Consider the following 25,292-nt stretch of genomic DNA (forward strand, 5'->3'; position numbering starts at 1 on the left):
CTGTATTCACCACACTCAAGTTTTCAAATCTGTGAAACAGGTACAGTAAGAATATTTACCTCATGGGGTTATTTTGCAGATTTGATAACACAGTGTATAGAAACACCCCAGTATGGTGTTTGGCACTTAGTAAATGCTCAGTTAATGTTTCTGCTTCATTTCCTCCTTCATTTTCCTCTACCTTAACTTCTCATCTATTTTCTTTTTTCCTCTTTTCTTTTTCTTTCTCTAACTTCCTCCTCCTCCTCCTGTTTTTCTCACTTCTTCACTTCTCTTCCATCCCCTTTCTTCTTCCTCATTCCTTCTTTGTCTTCCTAAAAGTTGGTAAGAGGCAGCGTATGACTATTCTGCCAATGGAAACAATTTTCCCTGTTTCTGTGACAGGGGGTAGCATGGGGTACAGCACCAAAGAGCTACTATTTAGTTGGATATTACCATAAATTAATAAATGCTCAATACCCTGCTTTCTCCTTTTCTTCCCCCCCTCCACTCCCAGTATTTACCCAGTGGCATCAAATCTGGAATAGGCTATCTTCATATCAGAACCAGGAAAAATGGAAAGGAGTTACACCAGAAACTATAAACCCTATGCGAAGAGGGATTTTGTTTAACATCTTTTTTTGAGATCGAATTTACAAACATAAAATTTACCCTGAAAGTATATGATTTAGTAGTTTTTAGTATATCCAGTTTTGTGACTATCATACAAGTTTAGAACATTCCTCTCAACCCCAAGGAAACCCCATTCCTACTGGGCTGTCACTCCTCATTCCCCGCCATCCAGCCCTAGGGAACTTCTAATCTACTTTCCGTCTCTGTGGATTTGCCTATTCTGGATATCTCACGTAAGTGGAATTATACAATATGTTACATCTTGTGACTAGCTTCTTAACACTTGGCATGTTTTTGAGGTACGTCCATGTTGTGGTAGGTGTTAGCACTTCATTTTTTTTCTTTGGCTCAATAATATTCTGCTGTGTGGGCATATCACATTTTGTTTATCCATTCATCCATTAAGGGCATTTGGGTTGTTTCTGTTTTCCAATTATTATGATAATGCCTTTATGAACCTTCGTGTACATTTCTGTGTGAACATATGTTTTCGTATCTCTTGGGTAGATATCCAGGAGTGGAATTTCCAGGTCATGTTCACTCTGCTTAACATTTTGAGGAATTGCCAGATTATTTTCCAAAGTAGCTGAGGGTAGGGATTTTTGTCTGGTTTGTTCATCGCTGATCCAGTGCTGACGTATGGTAAACTTAAAACTATTTATTAAATAAATTGAATAAATGAATTAATAGTTGTCTGGTAAAGACATAATTTTTCCTTATATATGTAAGCATGCATAAATAAATATATAATATATAAATATATACTATATATGTATTTGTTTATTTTTTGAGATAGGGTCTCTTTTACCCAGGCTGAAGTGCAGTGGTGTGATCTTGGCTTACTGCAGTCTCCACTTCCTGGGCTCAGGTGATCCTCCTACTTCAGCCTCATGAGTAGTGGGGACCACAGGTGTGCACCACCATGCCTAGCTTTTTTTTTTTTTTTTTTTTTTTTTTTTTGGTATTTTTAGTAGAGATGGGGTTTCACCATGTTGCCCAGGCTGGTTTCAAATTTCTGAGTAATCTGCCTGCCTTGGCCTTTCAAAGTGCTGGGATTACAGGTGTGAGCCCCTGCACCCAGCCAAAATATTTTTGTTTAAACATTACGTATGGAATATAGTTTTTTTGTTTTGTTTTGTTTTTTGAGACAGAGTTTCGCTCTTGATGCCCAGGCTGGGGTGCTGTGGCATGACCTCGGCTCACCTCAACCTCCGCCTCCCGGGTTCAAGTGTTTCTTGTGCCTCAGCCTCCCGAGTAGCTGGGATTACAAGGCATGCGCCACCATGCCCGGCTAATTTTCTGTATTTCTAGTAGAGACGGAGTTTCTCCATGGGCGTATGGTTTTGTAAACTGGCAATTGCTGTTTGTTAAAAATGGAGTTTTAAAATTCTACTCTAGCTGTGCAGTTCTGGGAAAGAGGCTTTTTTTGTGTTGTCCTGTGTGCCACCTTCTCACTTGGAAAGGAAAAGAAATTAACTGAGCATGAAACTTAAGTGAGATAAAATTGTATGTGGCAATACATGTATACAATAATACAGGGAACGTATTGAAGTGCTAAAAAACAAGAAAGTAATTTCTTTATTGTTATCTTCCAGTCTGTTGCTAGCTTGGTAGCTAGAAAACCAAGCTTCAGAACATAAAATATGAGAAAATAATTTATGAATGAGAATCTGGATGAAGTTGTAATTTTAGTTAATTCACCATTGTCTCACTTTTGCCACCACATTTCTGTGCTTGAGCTTGCATGATGGTGTGCACAGTGATAAATTATTCTTATGTGATAGAAATTCCTTCTCCTGGATGGAATATAGACATGCACAGAACAGACACCTTGTCCTGAAGGTCTTTATATTCCTGGAACCCAGCCCACACCAGGTAAATAGCAGAGGCTCAACACAGGTTTTGAGTGTATAAATGAATGAATGAGTGAGCTTTTGTTACATGATTTTCATGTTTATGTGCTATTTTCTTTTTTTGTAGATGGTTTTAAGAACTTAATTCGGCCGGATGCGGTGGCTCACATCTATAATCTCAGCACTTTGGGAGGCCGAGACAGGCTGAGGCAGGCGGATCACGAACCTGGCCACTCTGGTGAAACCCCATCTCTACTAAAAATACAAAAATTAGCCAGGCATAGTGGCATCTGCCTGTAGTCCCAGCTACCCGGGAGGCTGAGGCAGAAGAATCGCTTGAACCCGGGAGGCAGAGGTTGCAGTGAGCCGAGATCGCGCCACTGCACTCCAGCCTGGGCAATGGAGTGAGACTCCATCTCAAAAAAAAAAAAAGAACTTAATTCAAAACCATGCATACACATGTGTGTGTGTATGTATACAGCTTTCTTTTATACACACATACCCATATATACACACACACATAAGTAGAAAGGTAAGTAACAACATAATTTTCTCTAGGTAGTATGATTATGGATGTTTTTTATAAGCTTATTTGTAATTGTTTATATTTTATTATATTTAAAGTTTATTTCATTTAAAAATATTTAATTAAAAATAAAGATGGAATATATTCAAAGCATACAAGCTTACAACAATCAGATGAACACATCCATCACCACCCATGTTGTATATTAGATTCTCTGAACCTATAACTGAAAGTTTGTACTTTTTGACCATTTCTCCATTTCTGCTAACCCCAACTTCCTGACAATCAACATTCTACTGTCTGCTATGAGTTTGATTTATATTAGATTCTCTGAACTTATAACTGAAAGTTTGTACTTTTTGACCGTTTCTCCATTTCTGCTAACCCCAACTTCCTGACAATCAACATTCTACTCTCTGCTATGAGTTTGGTTTTCTTAGAGTCCACATATAAGTGCAATCATATAGTATTTGTCTTTCTGTGTCAGGCTTATTTCACTTAGCATAATGTCCTCCAGGTTCATCCAAATTGACACAAATGGCAGGATTTCCTTCTTTTTTATGGCTGAGTAATATTCTATTGTATATGTGTACCACAATTTCTTTATCTATTCATCCATTGATGAATACAATGGATACTTAGGTTGATTTCATATCTTGGCTAGTGTGAATAATGCTGTAATGAACATGAGGTTATTTTCCTATTACTTTTCAAAAAACCATGCATTACACTATTGATCTGGAAATGCATAATAAATGCATTTTTGAAAAGAAAAAAATTATTTCTAGGTTCTTGATGATGTTTTTGACAATCTAATTTAAAGAGCTGAGTTACTTTTTTCTACATGACTTTTAAAGATTATAGCTTTAGAATATGTTTTAAAATAAAATAAATAAAAATGCTATTTCAGAAGAATATTTATCCATGTATGTATACAAGAGGAAAAAAATTAAAAAGGAAGAATATTTAAAGATAAGCTAAACTATGTATCATATAATGTGGAGTTAAAATCTTAGAATATAAATTCCTGGGAAAATGTATATATAATACACCAAAATATTAATATTAATGCCATTTGTTTCTGAATTTTGAAGTTACAAGTAGTTGTATTTTTTCTTTGTACTCTTCTTATTTTTCAAAATTATATATAAGCACACAATTGCTATTATAACCTGAAAAATTATTTGTAGAGCTTATTACTTTTTACGAAGGAATGTCTTTCTGAAATATACGTTTGAATTTTGCTTTGATTACTAATTATTTAGTAAAATATTAATAAGCAGAATTTTATAATTTATTAGAGTAAGAAAAATTTACTGTCAGGAAACAAAACAAAATAACCACGACATTCTTCAGTTGGTAAATGGATAAATTGTGGTACATCCAGACAAATGAATATTATTCAGTGCTAAAAAGAAATGAGCTATTAAGCCATGAAAAGACATGGAGGAGCCTTAAATGCATATTGCTAAGTGAATGAAGCCAATCTAAAAGGGTTACATATTGTATGATTCCAGCTGTACGACATTCTGGAAAAGGCAAAACTGCAGTGACAATAAACAAACAAACAAACAACAATGGTTGTCTGAGGTTGAAGAGACGAAGTGATGAATGAGCAGTTAAACAATTCTGTATGATACTATAATAGTGTGTGGACGTCACTCTACCTTTGTTGAAACCTCTAGAATGTACAACAAGAGTGAGCGCTAATGTAAACTATGGGCTTTGGGTGATAATGACATGTCAATGTTGGCTCACTGATATTAACAAATGTACCCCTCTGGGTGGGATGCTGATAGTGGGGGAGACTGTGCATGTGTAGGCAGAAGGGAGAATAGGAGAACATTCTGTATTTTCTGCTGGATTTTGCTGTAAACCTAAAGCTGCTCTAAAAAATAAAGTAAAATAAAAAAAATCAGTGAATGATATTCAGTATCCCTATTTTCAATGAATTATATTTGGGGCTTTCTTTTGGAATTTTTGTTTGCTTTTGTTTTTAACTTGCTCTGAAAAATGCTGCATTGAGAAAGCATTGCACAGTTGCTTCTTAAATATTCAAGAATGTGTTCCTCCCCTCAGCTGACATATTTGACCTTCAGCCTCTTTGTGTTAGAATATAAGAATGGAAAGTGTAATTGTCCTAGGGAATCAAGTAAACATCTTATTAGAAAATCTTTTGAGAAAATTTTGGCACAAGTTGGTGTTCTGGGTGTTTGAAATGCATATAAAGAATGGCTCATATATAAACTTTGTCCATGTGCTATGATGGGCTAAATTTGATATCAGAATGGGTTTTAAGAAATATATATATTCAGCATCTATTCACCCTATTTCTGGTGATGATACCCTGATTTTCCTCTGGAGAGCTGCCCGTTGCTTTACTCTCAACCGATGTGGGGCTCCACCCTCAAGATCAGGCCCACAGAAAGTGACACAGACCCAATCTAATTGGAGCACTCCTGTCCCTGGCCACAGTGATTGGCTCATAAATGGGATCAATGAGTGCTCATGGCAAGAAATATCTTAAGTGACTAGAATGAGGTGAGGTGAGGTGTGTGTGTGTGTGTGTGTGTGTGTGTTTTTGCAAAGTGTAGAAGAGCATGAATTCCAGAGCCCTATTGCTTAGGTTTGAATCTCAGTTCCCCACTTCCACCACCAACCAGCTAGGTAAACTTGGAAAAATCACTCTTCCTCTCTGGGCTTCAGGCCTCAGTCTCTTTCCCGTAAGATGGGGTCAATACTACTTACCTCATGAGGTTCTTATGGGGATTGAACAAGTTAACCTTTGTGGAGCACGGCACAGTGTTTGTCTCAACATTTTCACTTGGATATGTAACAGGCATCTTAAACTTGACATACCTCAAATGAATTCTCCTTTCATAGTCTTTCTCCACTCCGTAAACGACAACTCCGTCCTTCCAGTTGCTCAAGCCAAAAATCTTGGAGTTGTCTCTGACCACTCTCATTGTCTCTTTACTCTATTGGCAAATCCTGTCTGTTATACCTTTAAAATGTATTCAGAATTTAATTGCATCTGCTGATGCCAACCCAGTTCAAGGCACCATCATCTCTTGTTAGGATTATGGCACCATGGCTTCCAAAATGGTGTCGTTGCTTCTGTCCCCACCCCACTTCCGTTTCTGCTCAACAAACAGCCAGAGTGAGCCTGACAAAACACGTCAGGACATGTGACTCTTGTGCACCAGCGCCTGCCTATCTCCGGGTCCCAAACACACAATTACATCTCTATTCTCATCTCCCACATATTTTCTCCTTGTTCATCCTGTGCCATGCACCTGTTACTTGACTTCTGCTGTTCTCTGAACACACCAGGCTTGCTTCTGCCTTAGGGCCTTTGCAATTGCTCTTCTCTGTCTGGAGCCCTGTTCCCCCAGATTTCACCTCACCTTCTTCAGATTCTTACCCAAGTGCCACCTTCTGAGTGAGACCTTCCTTGGTCCTTTACCCAAAATTGCAACCTTCCCCCAAGTCTTTATCCTGTTCCCTACTGAGTTTGTTTCTTAGCCCTCATCATCACCTCACATGTGCTATGGTTTATTTATCTTGTCTATTATATGTCTATTCCCCTTTAAAACATAAGCTTCTGGCAACTGAATTTGTTTAACTGCTATAAACCCAGTACTAAAATAGTTCATGGTGCTCAGTAATATTTAATGCACAAATGGCTGAATAAGGGTATGGAAGTAAAAAGAATTGCATTACAGTGTGATACTCATCAACATATAGTTGTGCAGTGCCCTCTAAGCACCAGGGACTTGCTAGCCACTGAGGACGTACCTGAAACAAAGATTGTTTGGCATCCTTCTATAATCTAGTTGGGGATGGAGGTGGGGTGGCAAAACTGTCCCAAAAAATCAGAAAGTATAGGATGCATATGGTTATCCATGATACGAGCTTGTAATCCAGACATGAGGGCCTGTAAAAGATGTCTCAGATTTGGAGTGTCTAAACTGTCACCTGAAGCTTAAGAAACAGCAACTGGGTGAGGGAGGTGGGGCAGTGGGAGAGCTGAAAAGTCACCAGATCTGTTAAGCTGCGGTCAGACCTAAGGGAGGATGTGGCTGAGAAGTTGACTTCTGATGAACTCCTGTCTTTACTCTGATGAAATAAACAAGGAAGCCTAGAATGAAGGGCAGGCAGCCCAAGTGAATTAAAAGCATTTTGAGGCATCTTACCAAGTTCTATTTACTCTTAGTTCATTAAAAAATACAGAAAGGGTAGTAAATACAAGATTCAGCCTTGCTCGGTTTCAGGATGTGGGAGGAGAAATCATGCAGCTGTCTTACATGAATCTGCTAGAAAGAAGCAGGTCACAGGTGTGATCTGTGTGGCATCAATAAGCACACTTTTCTGTTGTTTTTGATATTCAGCATTTATCTATTCTTGTTTTCGTGATGGTATCCTGACTTGAGGAGGCACAAAACATATTGAGGAGACAAAACCTCCCTAAAAAAAAAAAAAAAACAAAAACAGGGGTTAACCCTGAGCTTCCCGGTGACACTCAAAACCTTCTGACCAGGAGAAGTGTGAAGAAAAGGCGAGAACAATCCCTGGACCAACCAAAGCCCACACGCTGCTGCGTCCCACGCCCAGTGCCCACGTCCCACCGCCGTTGCCAGCATGCCCAAGAGAACGGCTGAAGGGGATGCTATACCAGATAAGGCCAAGGTGAAGGATGAACCACATAGTAGATCTGCAAGTTGTCTGCTAAACCTGCCCCTCCGAAGCCAGAGCCGAAGCCTAAAAAGGCCCCTGCAAAGAAGGGAGAGAAGGTACCCAAAGGGAAAAGTTGACGCTGGCAAGGAGTGGATAACCCTGCTGAAAATGGAGATGCCCGAACAGACCAGGCACACAGAAAGCCGAAGGTGCTGGGGGTGCCGAGGGAAGTGTGTGCATTTTTGAAAGCTGTGTACTTCTGGTGGCTGCACAGTTTGAAATACTGCTTTCTATCATTTTTTTTTTTTAGATGGAGTCTTGCTCTGTCACCAGGCTGGAGTGTAATGGTGTGATCTCAGCTCACTGCAAACTCCACCTCTCGGGTTCAAGACATTCTCCTGCCTCAGCCTCCTGAGTAGCTGGGACTACAGGCATGTGCCACCACACCCAGCTATTTTTTTGTATTTTTAGTAGAGACAGGGTTTCACCATGTTGGCCAGGACGTTCTCGATCTCCTGACTTCATGATCTGCCCATTTCGGCTTCCCAAAGTGCTGGGGTTACAGGCGTGAGCCACCGTGCCCGGCCCTACATTTTTTTTTTAATCAAGTTTTATAAAAATCAGAATTTTGTTTTACTCTTTTTAAAGCTATGTTGTTAGTACACAGAACACTTTATTGTTTTTTGGGGAAGGGGCATACGTCACTAATAGAATGTCTCTGAAGCTGGATTGATGTGGGGAAAACACCTTTCCCTTCTAGTTTTAAATTTTTTTTAATTTTTAGTAGAGATGGAATTTCACCATGTTGGCCAGGCTGGTCTCAAACTCCTGACCTCAAGTGATCTGCCCATCTCAGCCTCCTCAAGTTTTGGGATTACAGGCATGAGCCGCCATGCCCAGCCCCCTTGTGGTTTTGAAAGGCTTCCTCTTGGCTCCCAGGAGGAGGGATTCCGTGACTTTGACCACATAGTCACCTTGGCACAAAAGCTTTGTGGTATGGAAAAACAAATTCATTCATTTTCAAATCCTCTTCTTCCTCTCCGCCTTTCAGCATAGACTTAACTCCCTTAAATCCAGGCACCCGTTGGGACCTGACCCCAATAATTTGTTACCAGTGTGTCAGGCAATCTGGACTTTCCAGTGATGCCACTGAGATGGTGCCCCTCAAAAGAGCAGCGGTTCTGATTCTAGACTGTGGATCTTCAGATAACCCTGACTTTCAGTAAGTGAAATAAAAATGGCAGAATTTAAAGTTGTTAAACAATGTGATAAATGTGAAATGTCAACCCTCACTCTAAACTTTCCCTGTTCAGAGCATCAGTCGAAAGCTTCATGGGTTTTAGAGTGGCTTTCTGATTTTTGGTGGTCCATGGAAGAAGAGAGTTTGAAAGTTGTTGTATACTGTTAATGATTGTCTGCCCATGTCCTGCTGAAATACCATGAGTGTTGATGGACAGTATCTTTAATAAAGCTGAATACAGTTTGGCTTGGGGAAAAAAAGGCCTCCTGACAGCTGCCACAGACCCGTACCCAAAAGCATGTTTCCAGAAGTTCCCACTATGGAGCATAAATCCCCTTTGAGAACAGACTGAGTCTGTCAACTGTAAGCCTTTGTTTTCACACTTACGATATGAAAATCATCACGTTTACATGATGGCAGTATTGTGAGGCTATAGTTCACAGAGGATCTGACACTCAAAGATGTTAGCAATTATTGTTGAAAGAAAAAAAAACAAGAATTATGTATGAATTGTAGCATCTCCCTTTTCTCCCTTCAACATTGTGCCTTATTTCTCAGCAAATGAGCCAACAGATGCTTGTTGATAGATGGTTTTAGCAGGTGAATCCGATGAAGACCTTGGATCTGTTGGTGAATGTCCAGCCTGTTGTCACTGAGTTTGAACTGTGGGAGAAGGAGTTGCTTATTCTGCAGGCATCGCTTGAGTGCCAACCACATACTGGGCATGGTTCTGGTGCTAGGGACAGAGAACTTAGTATTTCTGGTGAACAAAGGCAGGCAATGGCCCTGTTGGCATGGAGCTGCCCTTCCAGTGGGGGAACCGAAGACAGGAGGCTCCCCCATTTCTAGGGGCTTTCCCAGGGAAATTGGCTGCTTTTTGCTTGACATATACACTCACATGTTCTAGCAGCAAGCCTGAGTCACAGGGAGATTACATGAGATGCTCAGGCTCAAAGAGCTAGTGGGGGTGGAGAGCTGGTATTGGAGTCTGGGCTCTGGTGGTTTGGGAGAGGAGATATGGCCTGGCAGGAGCCATGTATACACAGTGAAGTAGAAAGAACAGAATTTCTCTCTCTCTCTATATATATATATATGTGTATATATATATAAAATATCAAATAATATTTTATAATCATTTTTAAAGCTATCAAAGATTAGGGAAAAAAAAGGCAAGATACTACCAAAATGTTAATGGTAGTTGGGCTATGAGGGGGAGCATTTTTCTTCTTTTCTCTATTTCCACTTTTAAAATGTAGTTTTAAATGTAGTTTTAAATGTAGGCTGGAGTGCAGTGGCACAATTTCAGTTCACTGCCATTTCCACCACCTAGGCTCAAGTGATTCTCCTGCTTCAGCCTCCTGAGTAGCTGGGATTACAGGTGTGCACCACTGCGCCTGGCTAACTTTTGTATGTTCAGTAGAGACGTGCTTTCACCATGTTGGCCAGGCTGGTCTCAAACTCCTGACCTCAAGTGATCTGCCAACCTCAGCCTCCCGAAGTGCTGGGATTACAGGCGTAAGCCACCGGGCATGGCTAAAATGTGATACATATATTTTTTTACTTGAATGATTTTAAAATGACTAACGAAGTTGACCAAAGAAAGAAGAACATGTGTACTTTTTATTCTAGAACCAATGTTTCTACTAACCATCTGTGTGGCCTGGAGATAGTCATGCCTCTTGTCCCCAGGTGTCCCCAGATCTGTTGTTCTCTCCACCGTTCTGCTTATATGCTGTTCCCTCCTTTTTGCAAACCTTGCTTGCCCTTCAACAGCCTGCTGTGGTGTCACTGTCTTTTCAAAGGCTTCCTAAAAACTACTCCGGGCCAGGTGTGGTGGGTCACATCTGTAATCCCAGAACTTCGGGAGGCTGAGGCGGGTGGATCACCTGAGGTCAGGAGTTCATGACCAGCCTGGGCAACATGGTGAAACCCCGTCTCTACTAAAAATACAGAAATTAGCTGGGCACGGTGGCACGTGCCTCCCAGCTACTCGGGAGGCTGAGGGAGGAGAATCGCTTGAGCCTGGGAGGCGGAGGTTGCGGTTAGCCGAGATTGCATCATTGCACTCCAGCCTGGGCAACAGAGTGAGACTCCATCTCAAAACAAACAAACAAACAAAGAAATAAACAAACACCACTCCGATTCCTTGTGATTACCCCTGTTTGCTATATCACCACTGCAATATTAGCGCTTATTTGTTGACTACTTGCTAGGGGCCAGACATTCAGCTATGTTCTCTATACACATTACCTGATTCAACTCTCAAAAGAATTTAGTGACGCCCACAGATATTTTTCAGCCTGTTCGACAGATGAGAAACTTGTCCTTCAGAGAAGCTTTATTATTTGCCCAAATAGCAAAGCCCACCCAGGTCTACCTGACCACCAAGTGCCCTTAAGTGCTGGGCTATACAGGGATTCCTCAAGGCCAGTTTATTTCCGTGCCCTCAATACTTAACACAGTACCTGGCCCATGGTGGGTCCTTAATATTTGTTGAATGAATGAATATCAGGATATGCCATTTTTCAAGACTCAGTGCAGTGTAACTATGCACAAATAAGTCTGCAATAATGATATTACCATATGTTGAGTGTCTAGCCTGTTCTAGGTGTGTACATTATCAATTAATCCGCACTTCAAGCTGATGAGTAGACATTGCACTGCACCTATTTTACAGATGAGAAAATAGAAATTAAAAAATATTGGTAACTTGCCCCAAATCATACTACAGCAACAGCATGTGGTAGGAGGATCTGGGTAGTTTCTTGTGCATTATCTTCTTCCCCCCAAATATACCACAGTGTTAGACGTTTGTAGCCAAGCTTCTTGCCTGCAGAAAGATAAAATGCAAAATGAGAATATTCACAAACCAAGTGATGTAGCAGAAGTAAAGGGCTATAGGCTTCCTTTAGGTTTTATTTTCTCAAGTGTTTATTACATTTCACAGAAAGAGAAACTAACATCTGAAGTTGCCAAATCCCTGGTGATTAATAATCGGAAATGAAGACAAAACAAACTTGAAACTGTAACTGTGTGAGTGTTGAAAAACCCACATTCTCAGCTACCGTCAGTGAGAGGACCAACTGGTACCACCCCTTTGGCTGGCAATATCTTTCAAAATTTTAAGTGCTTGTGTCTTTTGACCCAGGAAGTCCGCTTTTAGGAGTGTATGTACTTGGACACCCAAAAAATATGCTGCCACAAGAATATTTGTTGTAGCATTCTGTACTCATTTATATAGGTCTAGTTAAGTAAACTCTAGCATACTATACAATAGAATTCTAGGGGTCATCTAAAAGAACTGGGTAAGCAACATGTGCTGGTATTTAATGTCTTCAACATATATTAGCATGTGAGGAAAGCCAGGTACACAACAGGATATGTCCTATGCTATGATTTTTATGAAACAATGAAGATCTCTCTCTCTCTCTATCTCTCTCTGTATGCTGCTTGTTCATTAAAATGGGAAAAGGGGAGTTCAGGGAAGAAGAAAGAATCGTTTTCTGAATCTAGCCCTTTGATCTATTTGACATTTATTCCACGTGTGTTTATCACATTTATTGTCAGAAACAAATAGCCTTTTCAAAGGGGTGTGTTTTGTGGCAGGACTCAGATGTTTCATTTCGCAAGCTGGAAAGGTATAATTCCTAATGGTTCAGTTTTGTAAACAGCAGGTGGCAAACCTTCTTGCATGGTAACTGATTTTGAACCTTGCAGTATAGGGATCATGAAAGAAAGCACATGCCCAGAACAAGAGAGAAGAAGGGAGGGAACACAGCAAGGTCAGAAATTACAGAAATGAATCCAGAGGCAAAACCCACATTTCTCCGTCATTCACTAACTGGTTTGTTCAACCAGCATTTATAGACATCAAATTGATCCCAGGGTGCTAAGAGAATAAATTTCAATTGCTGCCAACCTAGCCTTGGGCAAACTCCTGGTCTCCTGAGGAGGGAACACCCTGAAGACATTCTCAGAGTATGCATTCCTGGGCTAGGGGGTCCAGACCAGAGCCTCTGAGGTGGGTATTGTCTCAGGAGATCTGTTGGCATCTATGTTACTCAGTGAGAAGAGTGTACAACAATTTGCAGATGGAATCCAGCTTGGGAGCCGAGTGGGGTTAGAAAAGGCTTCCTGAGGATGTCTCATGGAAGCTGAGACATGAAGGGTCAGTAGGAGGCAGCAGGGTGAGGCCATGGCATCTGTGAAGGCCCAGAGGCAGAGGAGAGCTTGGACTGGTTGGGGACAGAGAGAAGGCCAGCAGGAGTGGAGAAGCACAGGAGTTGTTGGGGACAGAGGTGTGCACCATGGAGGCTGGAGAAGCAGATGTGGGCCAACAGACAGGCTGCTTGTCATGTCCAGAGCAAGAGGGGAGCGAGTCAGAATTATGCTGCAAAAGTTATGTCTTTGAAAGGAGTGACTTGGAAAAGAAAAACCAGCAGCCTGACTGTGGTATAGACAATACATGGAGGAAGGTGGAAAGAGTGGAATCGGGAGAATGGTGGGAAAGCTCTTCCTGGGTGAGAAAGGAGGTTAACTTTCTCTTGGACTAAGTTTTTGGTACTGGAGATGAAGAAATGGATATTTAATGAATAATTTGCAGGCAGTAGGAACTGCTGTTCATGTGGATACGTGGAATGAGGGAGAGGCAAGAGTCAAAGACTGGGAGATTTCTAGCTTGAGTAACTGCAGATGTTGGTTCTTTTCACTGACATGCAAAAGACCAGAAGAGGAGCTGGTTTGACAGAGAAAGATTAACAGTTCAGTTTTGGACAGAGTGAGTCTGCATTGCCTATGAAAGCACTCAAATGCAAACGTTGTCTTTTCTAACAACACTTTGGTCCCTTCAGGACCTCCCAGTCATGAGCTCTCTCATCTTTTTGTGATCTCTCACCTTCCTTTTGCCCCCGCTTCAGTTTCTGCGGGACTTAGATGTCATGGATCATTATTAAAATCCCATCCTTGAGGAGAGTGGATGGCCTGAATCCAGGAGTTTGAAATCAGCCTGGGCAACATGGCAAAACCCCATCTCTACAAAAAAATACAATAAGCTGTGGTAGTGAACACCTGTAGCCCCAGCTACTCAGGAGACTGAGGCAGGAGGATCGCTTGAGCCCAGGAGGTTAAGGCTGCAGTAAGCCATGGTCTCAGCACTGCATCCAGAGCCTGGGTGACAGAGCAAGATCCTGCCTCAGAACAAAACAAAACAAAACAAACAAACAAACAAAAAACAAAAAACAAAGAACAAAAACAAAACAACCCATAAAAAACAAAAACCAAACTTATTCTTGCTTAAAGTTTCTACTTCCTTGACTTTTTTTCTCCATTATATTTACTGGTGTTAGGGGCTGAATTGTGTACCCCCCAAATTCATATGTTGAAATCCTAACCCTCAGTACCTTAGAATGTGGCTGTATTTGAAGATAGGGTAATAGCTTTAAAAAGGTAATTAAGTTAAAATGGGGCCATTAAAGTGAGCCCAAATTCAGTATGACTGGTGTTCTTATAAAAACAGGAAAATTGGATACAGACGAGTTCACAGGGAAGACCATGTGCAGACAGAGTGAGAAGACAGCCACTTACAAGCCAAGGAGAGAGGCCTCAGAAGAAATCAGCCTGGTGACGCCTTGATCTTGGAGACTCCAGACCTGTGAGTCAATACATTTCTGTTGCTTAAGCCACCCAGTTGTGGCACTTTGTTGTGGCAACCCTAGAACACAAATACACACAGCAAAGCAAAACCCCGTCAAATCCAGCTCTGCTCACTTTCAATCTTCTGTTTAAACAGTGGGGAGTGGCTGGGCAAAAGAACATAACCACTAACTGACCTTTTAAAAAATTCCTGACCGCTTGATGATACCCTGAGAATCCACAGTCCATTTGCTCTCCTGGTCTCCTTCCAGGTCTACCAGCACCCCACCAACTCTCAAAGGATGACCTTCTCTTCTCATTTCACTGAGAAGCAGCAGAAAAGTACATCCACATCATCATCACCAAATCCATGAACCTCCCAACCCGAAAAGCTGTGTTTTCCATCTTTCTTCTGTGAGGTGGTAGAATTCTTACCCACACTCTCACCTGTGCTTTTGATACCTCTCACCAATATATGAGTCCAGGAGTTCAAGACCAGCCTGGGCAACATGGTGAAATCCTGTCTCTACAAAAATAAATAAATAAATAACTACAAAAAATTAGCCAGGCCCATGGATGCGTGCCTGTAGTCCCAGCTACTCGGGAGACTGAGGCAGGAGGATCGCTTGAGCTCAGCAGGTCGAGGGAAATTACTGGAGCAATTGTCAATTGTCGCCTGCCTACTGGGTCATCCCAGCATCCTACAAACATACTGTGATAATCTCATCTCAGAACAAAACATTCTCTCCTGACTGCCCAGCATCCTCTAGGTATGGCTTTATTTCTTGTTTCCATTTTACAGAAAAGCTCTCCACACACACACAAACCCCAGCTAACTTACTGATACCACTTATCTTCTCACATACTCTCCAAGACCTACTGTGGGTGGGCTTTGTCCTCATCATTCCTCTAAAATGATTTCTCTTGTCAATATCATCAATAACTTTCAGGGTATCCTCCCTCTTGTCTCAGGGATCATCCTTCCCAGTTCTCTTTGCTGAAGCTGTCTCATCTTTCTGGCCTCTGCCACAGGAGTAGCCCATGGCTGAGCCTCTGGAACTCTTCTGTTTCTGCACACACTCTTCACATGATCTTATATATACTCTTGGTTTTAAAAACTCTCCATAGCTAAAGCCTCCCTTATTAGTGTCTCCAGCATTAATCTCTTGTCCAAACTCCAGAAGCTTACACCCAAGTGGCTCCTTGATGCCTCCTGTTGGGGGTCTAATAGACACCTCAAACTTAGCACATCAAAAACCAAATTCTTGATTCATGTCTCTTCCCAAGACCAAATCTACTTCACCTCCCATTTTCCCACCACTGTAGATTGCAGTGCTTTCCTTCCTTTGGTCAGTTACACAAATAAAAATCTTGGCATCATCTTTGACTCATCTTTTTCTTGCAAATGCTACATCCAATTCATCAGCAAATCCTGCTGCTGCTACCTTCAAACTATTCACAATCCATCTTTTTTTTTTTCTTTGCCACCTTCATTACTGCTACCGCAGCCATTGTAACTGTTCTCCATCCTTATCCTCCTACAATTTATTCTCAATACCAAAGCCAGATTGAGCCTTTAAAATAATATGCCCAATCAAGTCATTTGGTGACCTTGTAGGGGTTAAAGATAAAATGCACATGAATGGGTTAAAAATAAAATACAAAAACAGACACATAGACACCAATGAAACAGAATAGAGATCTCAGAAATAAGACTTCATATCTACAACCATCTGATCTTTGACAAACCTGACAAAAACAAGCAGTGGGGAAAGGATTTCCTTTTTAATAAATGGTGCTGGGAAAACTGGCTAGCTATATGCAGAAAATTGAAACTGGATCCCTTCCTTACACATTTTTCAAAAATTAACTCAAGATGGATTAAAGATTTAAAATGTAAAACCGAAAACTATAAAAACCCTAGAAGAAAATCTAAGCAATATCATGCAGGACATAGGCATGGGCAAATAATTCATAATGAAAATGTCAAAAGCAATTACAACGAAAGCAAAAATGACAAATGGGATCTAATTAAACTCAGGAACTTCTGCACACCAAAAGGAACTATCATCAGAGTGAACAGACAATCTATAGCATGGGAGAACATTTTCACAATCTATCCATCTGACAAAGGTCTAATATCCAGAATCTACAAGGAACTTAAACTAATTTACAAGAAATAAACAACCCCATTAAAAAGTGGGCAAAGGACATGAACAGATATTTCTCAAAAGAAGGCATTTATACAGCCAACAAACATATGAAAAAAAGCTCAACATCATTGATCATTAGAAAAATGCAAACCAAAACCACAATGAGATACCATCTCATGCCAGTCAGAATGGCAATTATTAAAAAGTCAATAAACAACAGATGCTGGTGAGGCTGTGGAGAAATAGGAACACTTACACTGTTGATGGGAGTGTAAATTAGTTCAACCATTGTGGAAGACAGTATGGGGATTCCTCAAAGATCTAGAACCAGAAATACCATTTGACCCACCAATCCCATTACTGGTTATATCCCCAAAGAATATAAATCATTCTATTATAAAGATACATGCATGCATACGTTCATTGTAGCACTATTCACAATAGCAATGACACGGAATCAACACAAATGCCCATCAATGACAGACTGGATAAAGAAAATGTGGTACATATACACCAGGGAATACTGTGCAGCCACAAAAAGGAACGAGATCATGTCCTTTGCAGGGACATGGATGGAGCTGGAAGCCATTATCCTCAGGAAACTAACACAGGAACAGAAAACCAAGCACTGCATGTTCTTGCTTATAAGTGGGAGCTGAACAATGAACACAGGGAGGGGAACAACACACACTGGGGCCTGTTGGGGAGCGTGGAGGGAGGGAGAGCAACAGAAAGAATAGCTAAAACATGAGGGGCTTAATACCTAAGCGATGGATTGATAGGTGCAGCAAACACCATGGCACACATTTAGCCATGTAACAAATCTGCACGTCCTGCACACGTATCCCAGAACTTAAAACAAAATAAAATAAAATAAGATAAAAAATAAATAAAACACACAGTCCAAAAAGTCATCCTTTTTTTTTTGAGACGGAGTCTCACTCTGTCGCCCAGGCTGGAGTGCAGTGGCGCAATCTTGGCTCACTGCAAGCTCCGCCTCCCGGGTTCACGCCATTCTCCTGCCTCAGCCTCTCCGAGTAGCTGGGACTACAGGCGCCTGCCACCACGCCCGGCTAATTTTTTGTATTTTTTAGTAGAGGCGGGGTTTCACGGTGGTCTCGATCTCCTGACCTCGTGATCCGCCCGCCTCGGCCTCCCAAAGTGCTGGGATTACAAGCGTGAGCCACCGCGCCCGGTCTCAAAAAGTCATCCTGTCTTACAGAGCCATGGGTGATCTGGTCTCCTGCTACTTTCCGAACTTCTGTTCTGTTTCCCTCAACCCTCTAGCCTAAATAAAATTGGCTTCCTTGCTGCTCTGGAGCAGGCCAAGAGCTTTTCTGCCTCAGAGTCTTTGCACCTGCCATTTCCTCTGGGAAATGTTTGCCCCAAGGGAGTTGGGTGACTTGATCACTCACATTACTTAGGTCTCTGTTTGAATGTCACAGATGTTCTCTTAACAAAGAAGAGGCAAGAAAAGCCACTTTATTATTTATTAAACTCCCACATAGAGTGCAGTATTACTGTGTGCCAGACCCTGCTTCAAACACATTCCATGGACTATAAAATTGCATCTCTGAGCAGCTCCTGGAGCTGGTAGTAACAACTTACATTTACTGGGTGATTACCATGTGCCAGGTATTGTGCTAAACACGTTGTAGATATTAACTCACTTAATCCTCGTAACAATCCCATGAAGTAGGTACTGCTACTATCCCGGCTTTACATCTGAAGTACAGAGAGGTTAAGTAACTTGCCCCATGTCATCCAGCAAGAACTAAATTTGAACCCAGAGCTTAGCCACTGATGCCTCTTGAGAGAAGGAGTCAGACTTAAGTCGAGTCTTTAAAGGTGGTTGACCAGGCATTTGTCAGAGTTAAGAAAGAGAGGTAGGGACATCCTTTTCCAGGCAGAGGGCATTGTGTGCACACACGTATAGAAGCGGGCAGCCCACCCTCATGCTTTCCAGGAAGCAAATGTGGCTCAGGTGTGAAGTGGCCGGTTGATGAAGGGAGTTAGCGAGGGAGTATAAGGATGTACTGTCTGCCCCCTTAGGACACCTGCAGAGGATTAAGGTGGCTGTTTCTCCCTGGAGGTGGAGTGGGTGGGTCACTGCACAGGAGCCTATAGTTGTTGGTCTTTTAAACTCTTATTGGTGTAACCAGCCACGGAACTCTGAGGCAAGGGGTTGGGGGTGGGAAGGGAAACAGAGAAAAGGCAAGTGAAAGAGAAGGGGAGGTGCAGTTTCAGAACCCAGCCAGCCTCTCTCTTGCTGCCAAGCCTCCCGCCGGCCTCATCTTCGCCCAGCCGACCCCGCCTGGAGCCCTATGGCCAACTGCGAGTTCAGCCCGGTGTCCGGGGACAAACCCTGCTGCCGGCTCTCTAGGAGAGCCCAACTCTGTCTTGGCGTCTGTATCCTGGTCCTGATCCTCGTCGTAGTGGTCGCGGTGGTCGTCCCGAGGTGGCGCCAGCAGTGGAGCGGTCCGGGCACCACCAAGCGCTTTCCCGAGATCGTCCTGGAGCGATGCGTCAAGTACACTGAAATCCGTCCTGAGATGAGGTGGGTTGGCGACTAAGGCGCACCGGTGGGCACTGCGGGGACAGCAGGGCCCCGCGCGCGGGGGAGCCGCCCGGATCGCCCGGAACCGGGCATCTTCCGTGGCGGGTCAGCCGAGACCCCGCCGGGTGGTGCTGAGTAGGGAGTCCCGGGCTCGGAGCTCCGCGGGCCGCTTGCAGGAGCAGCTGGCCTTGGCACCGAGCGTGCCCGGGGGGGGCGGGGGAGCGCTGCTCGGTGGCTCTGCTGCGTAGCCGGTGAACACTTGGCACCGATGCCCGCCTTCTGCGCAAGGTGCCCTGAGCCCAGCCCCTCGCCGGGCTGCAGCCCACCCTCGGCGCGCTCAGCCCGGCTTCACTGCTTCAGGGACAGAAAAGAACTCGCAGATGCAGGAGCTCGCTGACATTTTCAACTTTTTCTGCGATTTCCGCCCCCCAAAAAAGACTTTCGGGTCTCTGACCCGAAAGTGCCCCCGGATGGTTACAGAGGACACTTGATTAAGTGGTTTGCAAAGCCTGTGGTAGGGGAGGAGGGTGTAGAAGGGCCAAACCAGGGAACTTAGTTTTATTCATTTATATAAAGCAGCACTCCGATTCTTTTTGCGCGGCCTGAAATGCATGTGACCAGAGAAGTAATTAACAAAACAATGTCAACTTCTAAAAACTGAGACATTACTTAGATGATAAGGCACAGCAACTCAGTGAATCTGTACAAACCTTGGGAAAAAAAACCACCACATTAGTTTACGGGACCTTCCAGTTTTCTCATGCTCCTTCCCAGCTACTAACCTCTCCTAAAGGGAACTGCTTTTTGGATTTGATTCCCAGGCCTCGTTTTCACCGGGAAATTATCGTTGCTTGTAAAACAGAACAAGCTGGGAAGGCAGGCAGGGGGAGCTGCTACTTTACGCTCTGTGCTTGGGATAGCAAAATCCCGCATTTAAACAATCCCAGGAAATGAGCAAAAAGACCTCCCTCGCCTCTTCGTGCACACTCAACGGTTCCGGTTGCAAAATGTTCGCCTCCTTAAAATAAATAAATCTCTTTAATTATTAAAAAAAAAATGCTCGCCTCCTGGGATTCCCAGCGTCCCGTTAGTTCTTCTATTTACACATAATTAGATAATGGAGAGAGAAACTAGAAGTTGAGGCGTTCCTCCAGGCTGCATTGTAAAGTATGAAGTGAAATCCAAAATGAAATGGTAATGTTAGAAAGCAACCTCATAAAAAAAAAAAGTAACACTGGTCTTGAAGATCTTTCAATGTGAGTACATAAAGATCTATCTCATTTCTTTTGACAGCCCATAGTATTTCATAAACTAGATGTAACCATTTCCTATTGACAGGAAATTAGCTTGTTTCCAATTTTTCAATCCCATTCATTCATCCAACAAGTATCTGTTGAGCACCCACGATGTTCCAGACAGTGATCTAGCTACTAATGACACAAGAGTGAATGACGAAGTTCTCACTCATGAAATTTTCACCTTAGTTGGGAGAAACATGATGCAATGAAAATCTTCATACATATATTGTGTGTACATATGGCAGTATTTCTATAGGATAGATTTCTAGTGATGAAATTGCTGAGTAAAAGGGAGAATTATGCATATTTTAAGTTTTGATTTTTCCAAATTCCAGGTGTTCCAAATATCCTCCAAAATAGTTGTGCCATTTTACTCTCCCATCATCAGTCTATCAGAGGGGATGCTTTCCCACAATCTCTTCAATGCTGAATGTTTTCAGCTTTTTTACTTAAGAGAAAAAAGAGCATCTAATTGTTCCCTCAGTATCAGTGAGTCTAAGCATCTTGTATATGTTTATTTGCCATTTATATTTTTTTCTGTGATTTTCCTGTCCAGATACTTGATACTTTCTATTGAGCTGCTTATTTATTTCTTATGGGAAATTTTTATATATTTTAGATAATATTCTCTCTCTCTCTCTCACACACACACACGCACACACACACACACACAGTCTCACAGCCACATCCCTGAAATCTTGACCTTGTGAACATGTTTTACTGGCAGCACTCTGAACTCGATCATCACCTTGAGACTATTTCTTTTCTGATATTCTTTGGAAAGACTAAGAATGACAGTTTTATTTTCAAACCCAACAAATCCTCGCATGGAAATATTTGCTCTTCATTCCGCTTTCAAAAAATAATTATTTTCTCTCTTTCTTTCTGCACCTTATCAGACACAGCTAAAAGAGGTGAGTTGGGCCAGGCACTGTGGCTCACACCTGTAATCCCAGCACTTTGGGAGGCCCAGGCAGGTGGATCACTTAAGGTCAGGAGTACAAGACCTGCCTGGCCAACATGCTGAAACTCCGTCTCTACTAAAAATACAGAATTAGCCGGGTGTTGTGGCGCATGCCTGTGATCCCAGCTACTCTGGAGACTGAGGTAGGAGAATCGCTTGAACCCAGGAGGAGGAGGTAGCAGTGAGCCGAGATCACGCCTGGGCAAGAGAGTGAGACTCCGTCTCAAAACCAAACCAAACCAAACCAGAAAAAGAAGTGAGCTGGCACTTTCAACATTCTGCCTGGAAATCTCCTTACCAAACCTGTAAGATCGTTAGGTATATTTTCTGCACTTTGTATTGTGACAGGTGACAGTGTTACCAAACTTTTTACCAGGACATAATACGGGCTGCCTTTCTTCTAGTTGCTAACAATTTCCCCCAAGTCCATCTTGCCTGCACTAACAGTCTCCTTTAGAACTCTCCTCTCCTGCCTGTCACACAGTCTTAGGACTAACGCCATGGTATAGTAGTAAGGGTCTCCAGAGAAACTCACTTTCTGCAAGTTTTTTAGTGTGGGTAGGTGAGTATTGAAGCTTGTTCTTGGTGTTACCAGGTTGGTTCTTTGAGTTGAACCAGGGGCATTACTTGCAGAATATTCCTGAACAGATCACCTCTGGTTCTGCTGTCTCAAGGGCCACACACAAGAGCTGCCTTCTGACCAAGATGGCTCTGGGCACGTGAGACCTGAAAGACACATGGCCAAGACTCAACAAAGCATTTGCTGTCAGCGCTGACAGCATCTCGGTACTGTGGGAGGCAGCCCAGTGTCTGGTGATAGTCAGGACAGACCCAGGTGATGTCAGGGGTGGGGTGGGGCCTGCAGGAGGGAATGGAGAGCCAGCACCTAGGGGAAGCTGGGAATTTAGGAAGATATCCAGAGAGTGCAGTTCCACTAATCTCCTCACCTGGGTGAAAACCAGCCCTCTCCAAGGATGATGGTGACTGCAGGTACTGATGATAGCTGCAGACTGCTGGTGGTCTAGGCAAGCATTCAGGGATGGAAGCAGGCATTTCTGAGAGCTCCCCTTATCCCTGCCCCAAGGCAAGGTGGGGGCCCTGTGGGGAGGGACTGTTTTATTCACTTCTGCGTCTCCAGTTGTCTAACACATTGCTTGATCACCTAATAGTCTCTTAAATAGAAGCCTGCTAAATTGAACTGCCTTGAGTCCACATCATGCTGGTTGAACATAAATAGAAATTGTGGGAGACTTAATCAGAGAAAATCTGTCATCTGTCTTACCTTATGTTCTAATGATCACTTCTGTGCCCACGAGGACTGTCTTTTCTGATTCATGTTCATGTCGACTTCTTTTTTATTTAACTTCCTCTTCAAAATTTCTGGCAGGATTTCTTGGGAGCCAATTCTCCATTTTTACTTCCCCATGCCTCCCATTGTAATGAGTGTAGGATTTTCTCAGGGTCTACTCAGCAAATGTTAATACAACATGTGCAAAATACCAAATTTATGCAAACACAGCAAAGACTTAGCTTCTGCCTAGTGCTAGGGTGAGACATGGGAGATTCACAAATGAAGAAACACAAGCATGGATCTCCAGGATCCTGCAGTGGGAGGTACAGGGAGGACCAACCTGGGAACACAGCAGTGCAGCACCATGTGATCTGTAATGACAAAGAGGCCTGTGCACAGCCAAGAGGTCACTGAGGAAGGAGCCATTGCTTCTGTGCAGTTAGTGCCGCACTAGATTCTGCAGGGATGTAAGAGATGTACCCCTATCAAACAAGAAAGACTATGTGAATTGCTGAATATGTGAGCAAAGTGCCAGCACAATGCCATGGAGATGCAGACGTGCCCCATGTGGTGGGGCAGAGTCAGGAAGCACTTTATGAAAGAAATAGCATTTCAGGTCTTCCTTTAAAGGTAGAATTTCAACAAGAGGATGCTCTGAAGAGTGTGTGCTAACCTGTTGAGAAAATCCTGGCGGTCAGATAAGATGCTACTGCCAGGGAAGACTGGCCAATTGATTGACTAAGCCCTTAAAGGTTTTGGGATCTTGGGGAGGATTCTGCTGGTGACAGGGTCTGGACTTCCTCTTGGTCTGTCCACGCCTGGACCTTGTCAGCATACGAGAGACTATGAGGGTGACCGTTTTGCACAGGACAGAATTCCAGCATGTTTTCCCCCTGGGGTGATGGAATGACCACCTGCTCAACATCAGTGTCCCCACTGAGACCATGAGATTCATTAGCATGCTGGAAAGCATCATGCTTACCTGTCTCTTCTCAATGCTTAGTGTTATGATTGAAGGCTTCCTTCAGTCTTACCTTTTGTTCTGGGGTTCTAAGACTCTTAGGTGCAGGCCAGGCACAGTGGCTCACACCTGTAATCCCAGCATTTTGGGAGGCTGAGGTGGGTGGATCACGAGGTCAGGAGATTGAGACCATCCTGGCAAACATGGTGAAACCCCATCTCTACTAAAAATACAAAAATTAGCTGGGCGTGGTCATGCGCAGCTGTACTCCCAGCTACTCAGGAGGCTGAGGCAGGAGAATCGCTTGAACCTGGGAGGTGGAGGCTGCAGTGAGCTGAGCTCACACCACTACGCTCCAGCCTGGGTGAAAGAACAAGACTCTGTCCAAAAAAAAAAAAAAACCTCAGGTGCAGTTGAGACAGATTGAATGTGGAAGGGGAAGTGAAACAGGCCTTCGAGGTCTGGGGCCTGGGTGCTGCTGTAGTTACAAATGGGAAGTGAGACTATGGGTCTCAGTTACCTGTGGAAGGAAGGGTAGAGTGGAGTACTTATGCAAATTAGCTAATTCTGGGGGCTTGGGGTGCTACCAGGATATCATGGAGAATACAGCCAGGGAATAGAATCTTCTTGAAGCAAAGGCTGTTTGGAAGCCCCCGGAGTGGATGAAAAGGCTCAGTGGGAAACAACAGATATCAGGAGAGGGGGAAGAAGATACCTATTTCTATGCCTTTTGGCCTCGTGTTTTGCTTCAGACACTGTTCCCAGGAAAGTCAGTGGGACCCACTGCTCAAGACACATACTTGCTCCTTGTTCTGGTGTCATAATAGCTGCAGGAAGTGGTGGTGTTCAGCCTGGAGAACGTTCCTTTTCTTTTTTTTTTTTTTTAATCACAATAAACACTCATGGCCTCTCTGCTTCCTCCTTTCCTCTTTGTCTTAGGACTCTTGAAAAACAGCTGCCAAATGTCAGTTTAGATATTTTGGAGGGAAAAAAGTTGGGAATCAATGTTTACAGGTTGCCTGCAATGTGCTGGAAACTACATAGTTGGTTCTTTTTAAACGTCCTCTGAATCCTGTCAGGAAAGTCCCAGGAACCACATCTTAGTGTGTCCAGAATTCGGGGGTTCTTGGTCTCACTAACTACAAGAATGAAGCCACAGACCCTCGCGGTGAGTGTTACAGTTCTTAAACGTGGTGTGTCCAGAGTTTGTTCCTTCTGATGTTCAGACATGTTCAGAGTTTCTTCCTCCTGGTGGGCTCGTGGTCTCGCTGGCTTCAGGAGTGAAGCTGCAGACCTTCGCGGCGAGTGTTACAGCTCATAAAAGCAGTGTGGACCCAAAGACTGAGCATCAGCAAGATTTATTGCAAAGAACAAAAGAACAAAGCTTCCACAGCGTGGAAGGGGACCCGAGCGGGTTACCAGTGGTGGCTCCCGCAGCCTGCTTTTATTCCCTTATCTGGCCCCACCCACATCCTGCTGATTAGTTCATTTTACAGAGAGCTGATTGGTCTGTTTTACAGAGAGCTGAT

The 25,292-nt window shown here is 43.0% G+C and overlaps 1 protein-coding gene and 2 long non-coding RNA genes across 4 annotated transcripts in view; 2 read left to right on the plus strand and 1 right to left on the minus strand.

The window, feature by feature from the left end:
* Window positions 1–8,791: 8,791 nt before the first annotated feature.
* LOC134732721 (uncharacterized) lies at window positions 8,792–15,056 on the plus strand. 2 transcript variants are annotated; one of them, XR_010116179.1, is made up of 3 exons: window positions 8,792–8,890; window positions 14,424–14,558; window positions 14,812–15,056. It is a non-coding gene; the product is annotated as an uncharacterized lncRNA (long non-coding RNA). The 2 variants fall into 2 exon arrangements; XR_010116180.1 differs by lacking the exon at window positions 8,792–8,890 and adding an exon at window positions 12,815–12,929.
* On the minus strand, window positions 11,212–14,618 carry LOC134732722 (uncharacterized). Its single transcript, XR_010116181.1, has 2 exons — window positions 14,492–14,618; window positions 11,212–11,738 (listed from the first exon to the last, which is right to left on the minus strand). It is a non-coding gene; the product is annotated as an uncharacterized lncRNA (long non-coding RNA).
* Window positions 15,057–16,028: 972 nt separating the features above from the next.
* Window positions 16,029–25,292, plus strand: part of CD38 (CD38 molecule) — a 64,348-nt gene continuing 55,084 nt past the window's right edge. The window contains exon 1 of the mRNA XM_055246520.2: window positions 16,029–19,249. Within this exon, the coding sequence (XP_055102495.1) occupies window positions 19,017–19,249 (233 nt within the window). The 5' untranslated portion in view covers window positions 16,029–19,016. The remainder of the gene's footprint in view (window positions 19,250–25,292) is intronic.

Source organism: Symphalangus syndactylus, chromosome 16 (assembly GCF_028878055.3).
Source record: "Symphalangus syndactylus isolate Jambi chromosome 16, NHGRI_mSymSyn1-v2.1_pri, whole genome shotgun sequence".
In the NCBI taxonomy this organism is placed as follows: Eukaryota; Metazoa; Chordata; class Mammalia; order Primates; family Hylobatidae; genus Symphalangus; species Symphalangus syndactylus.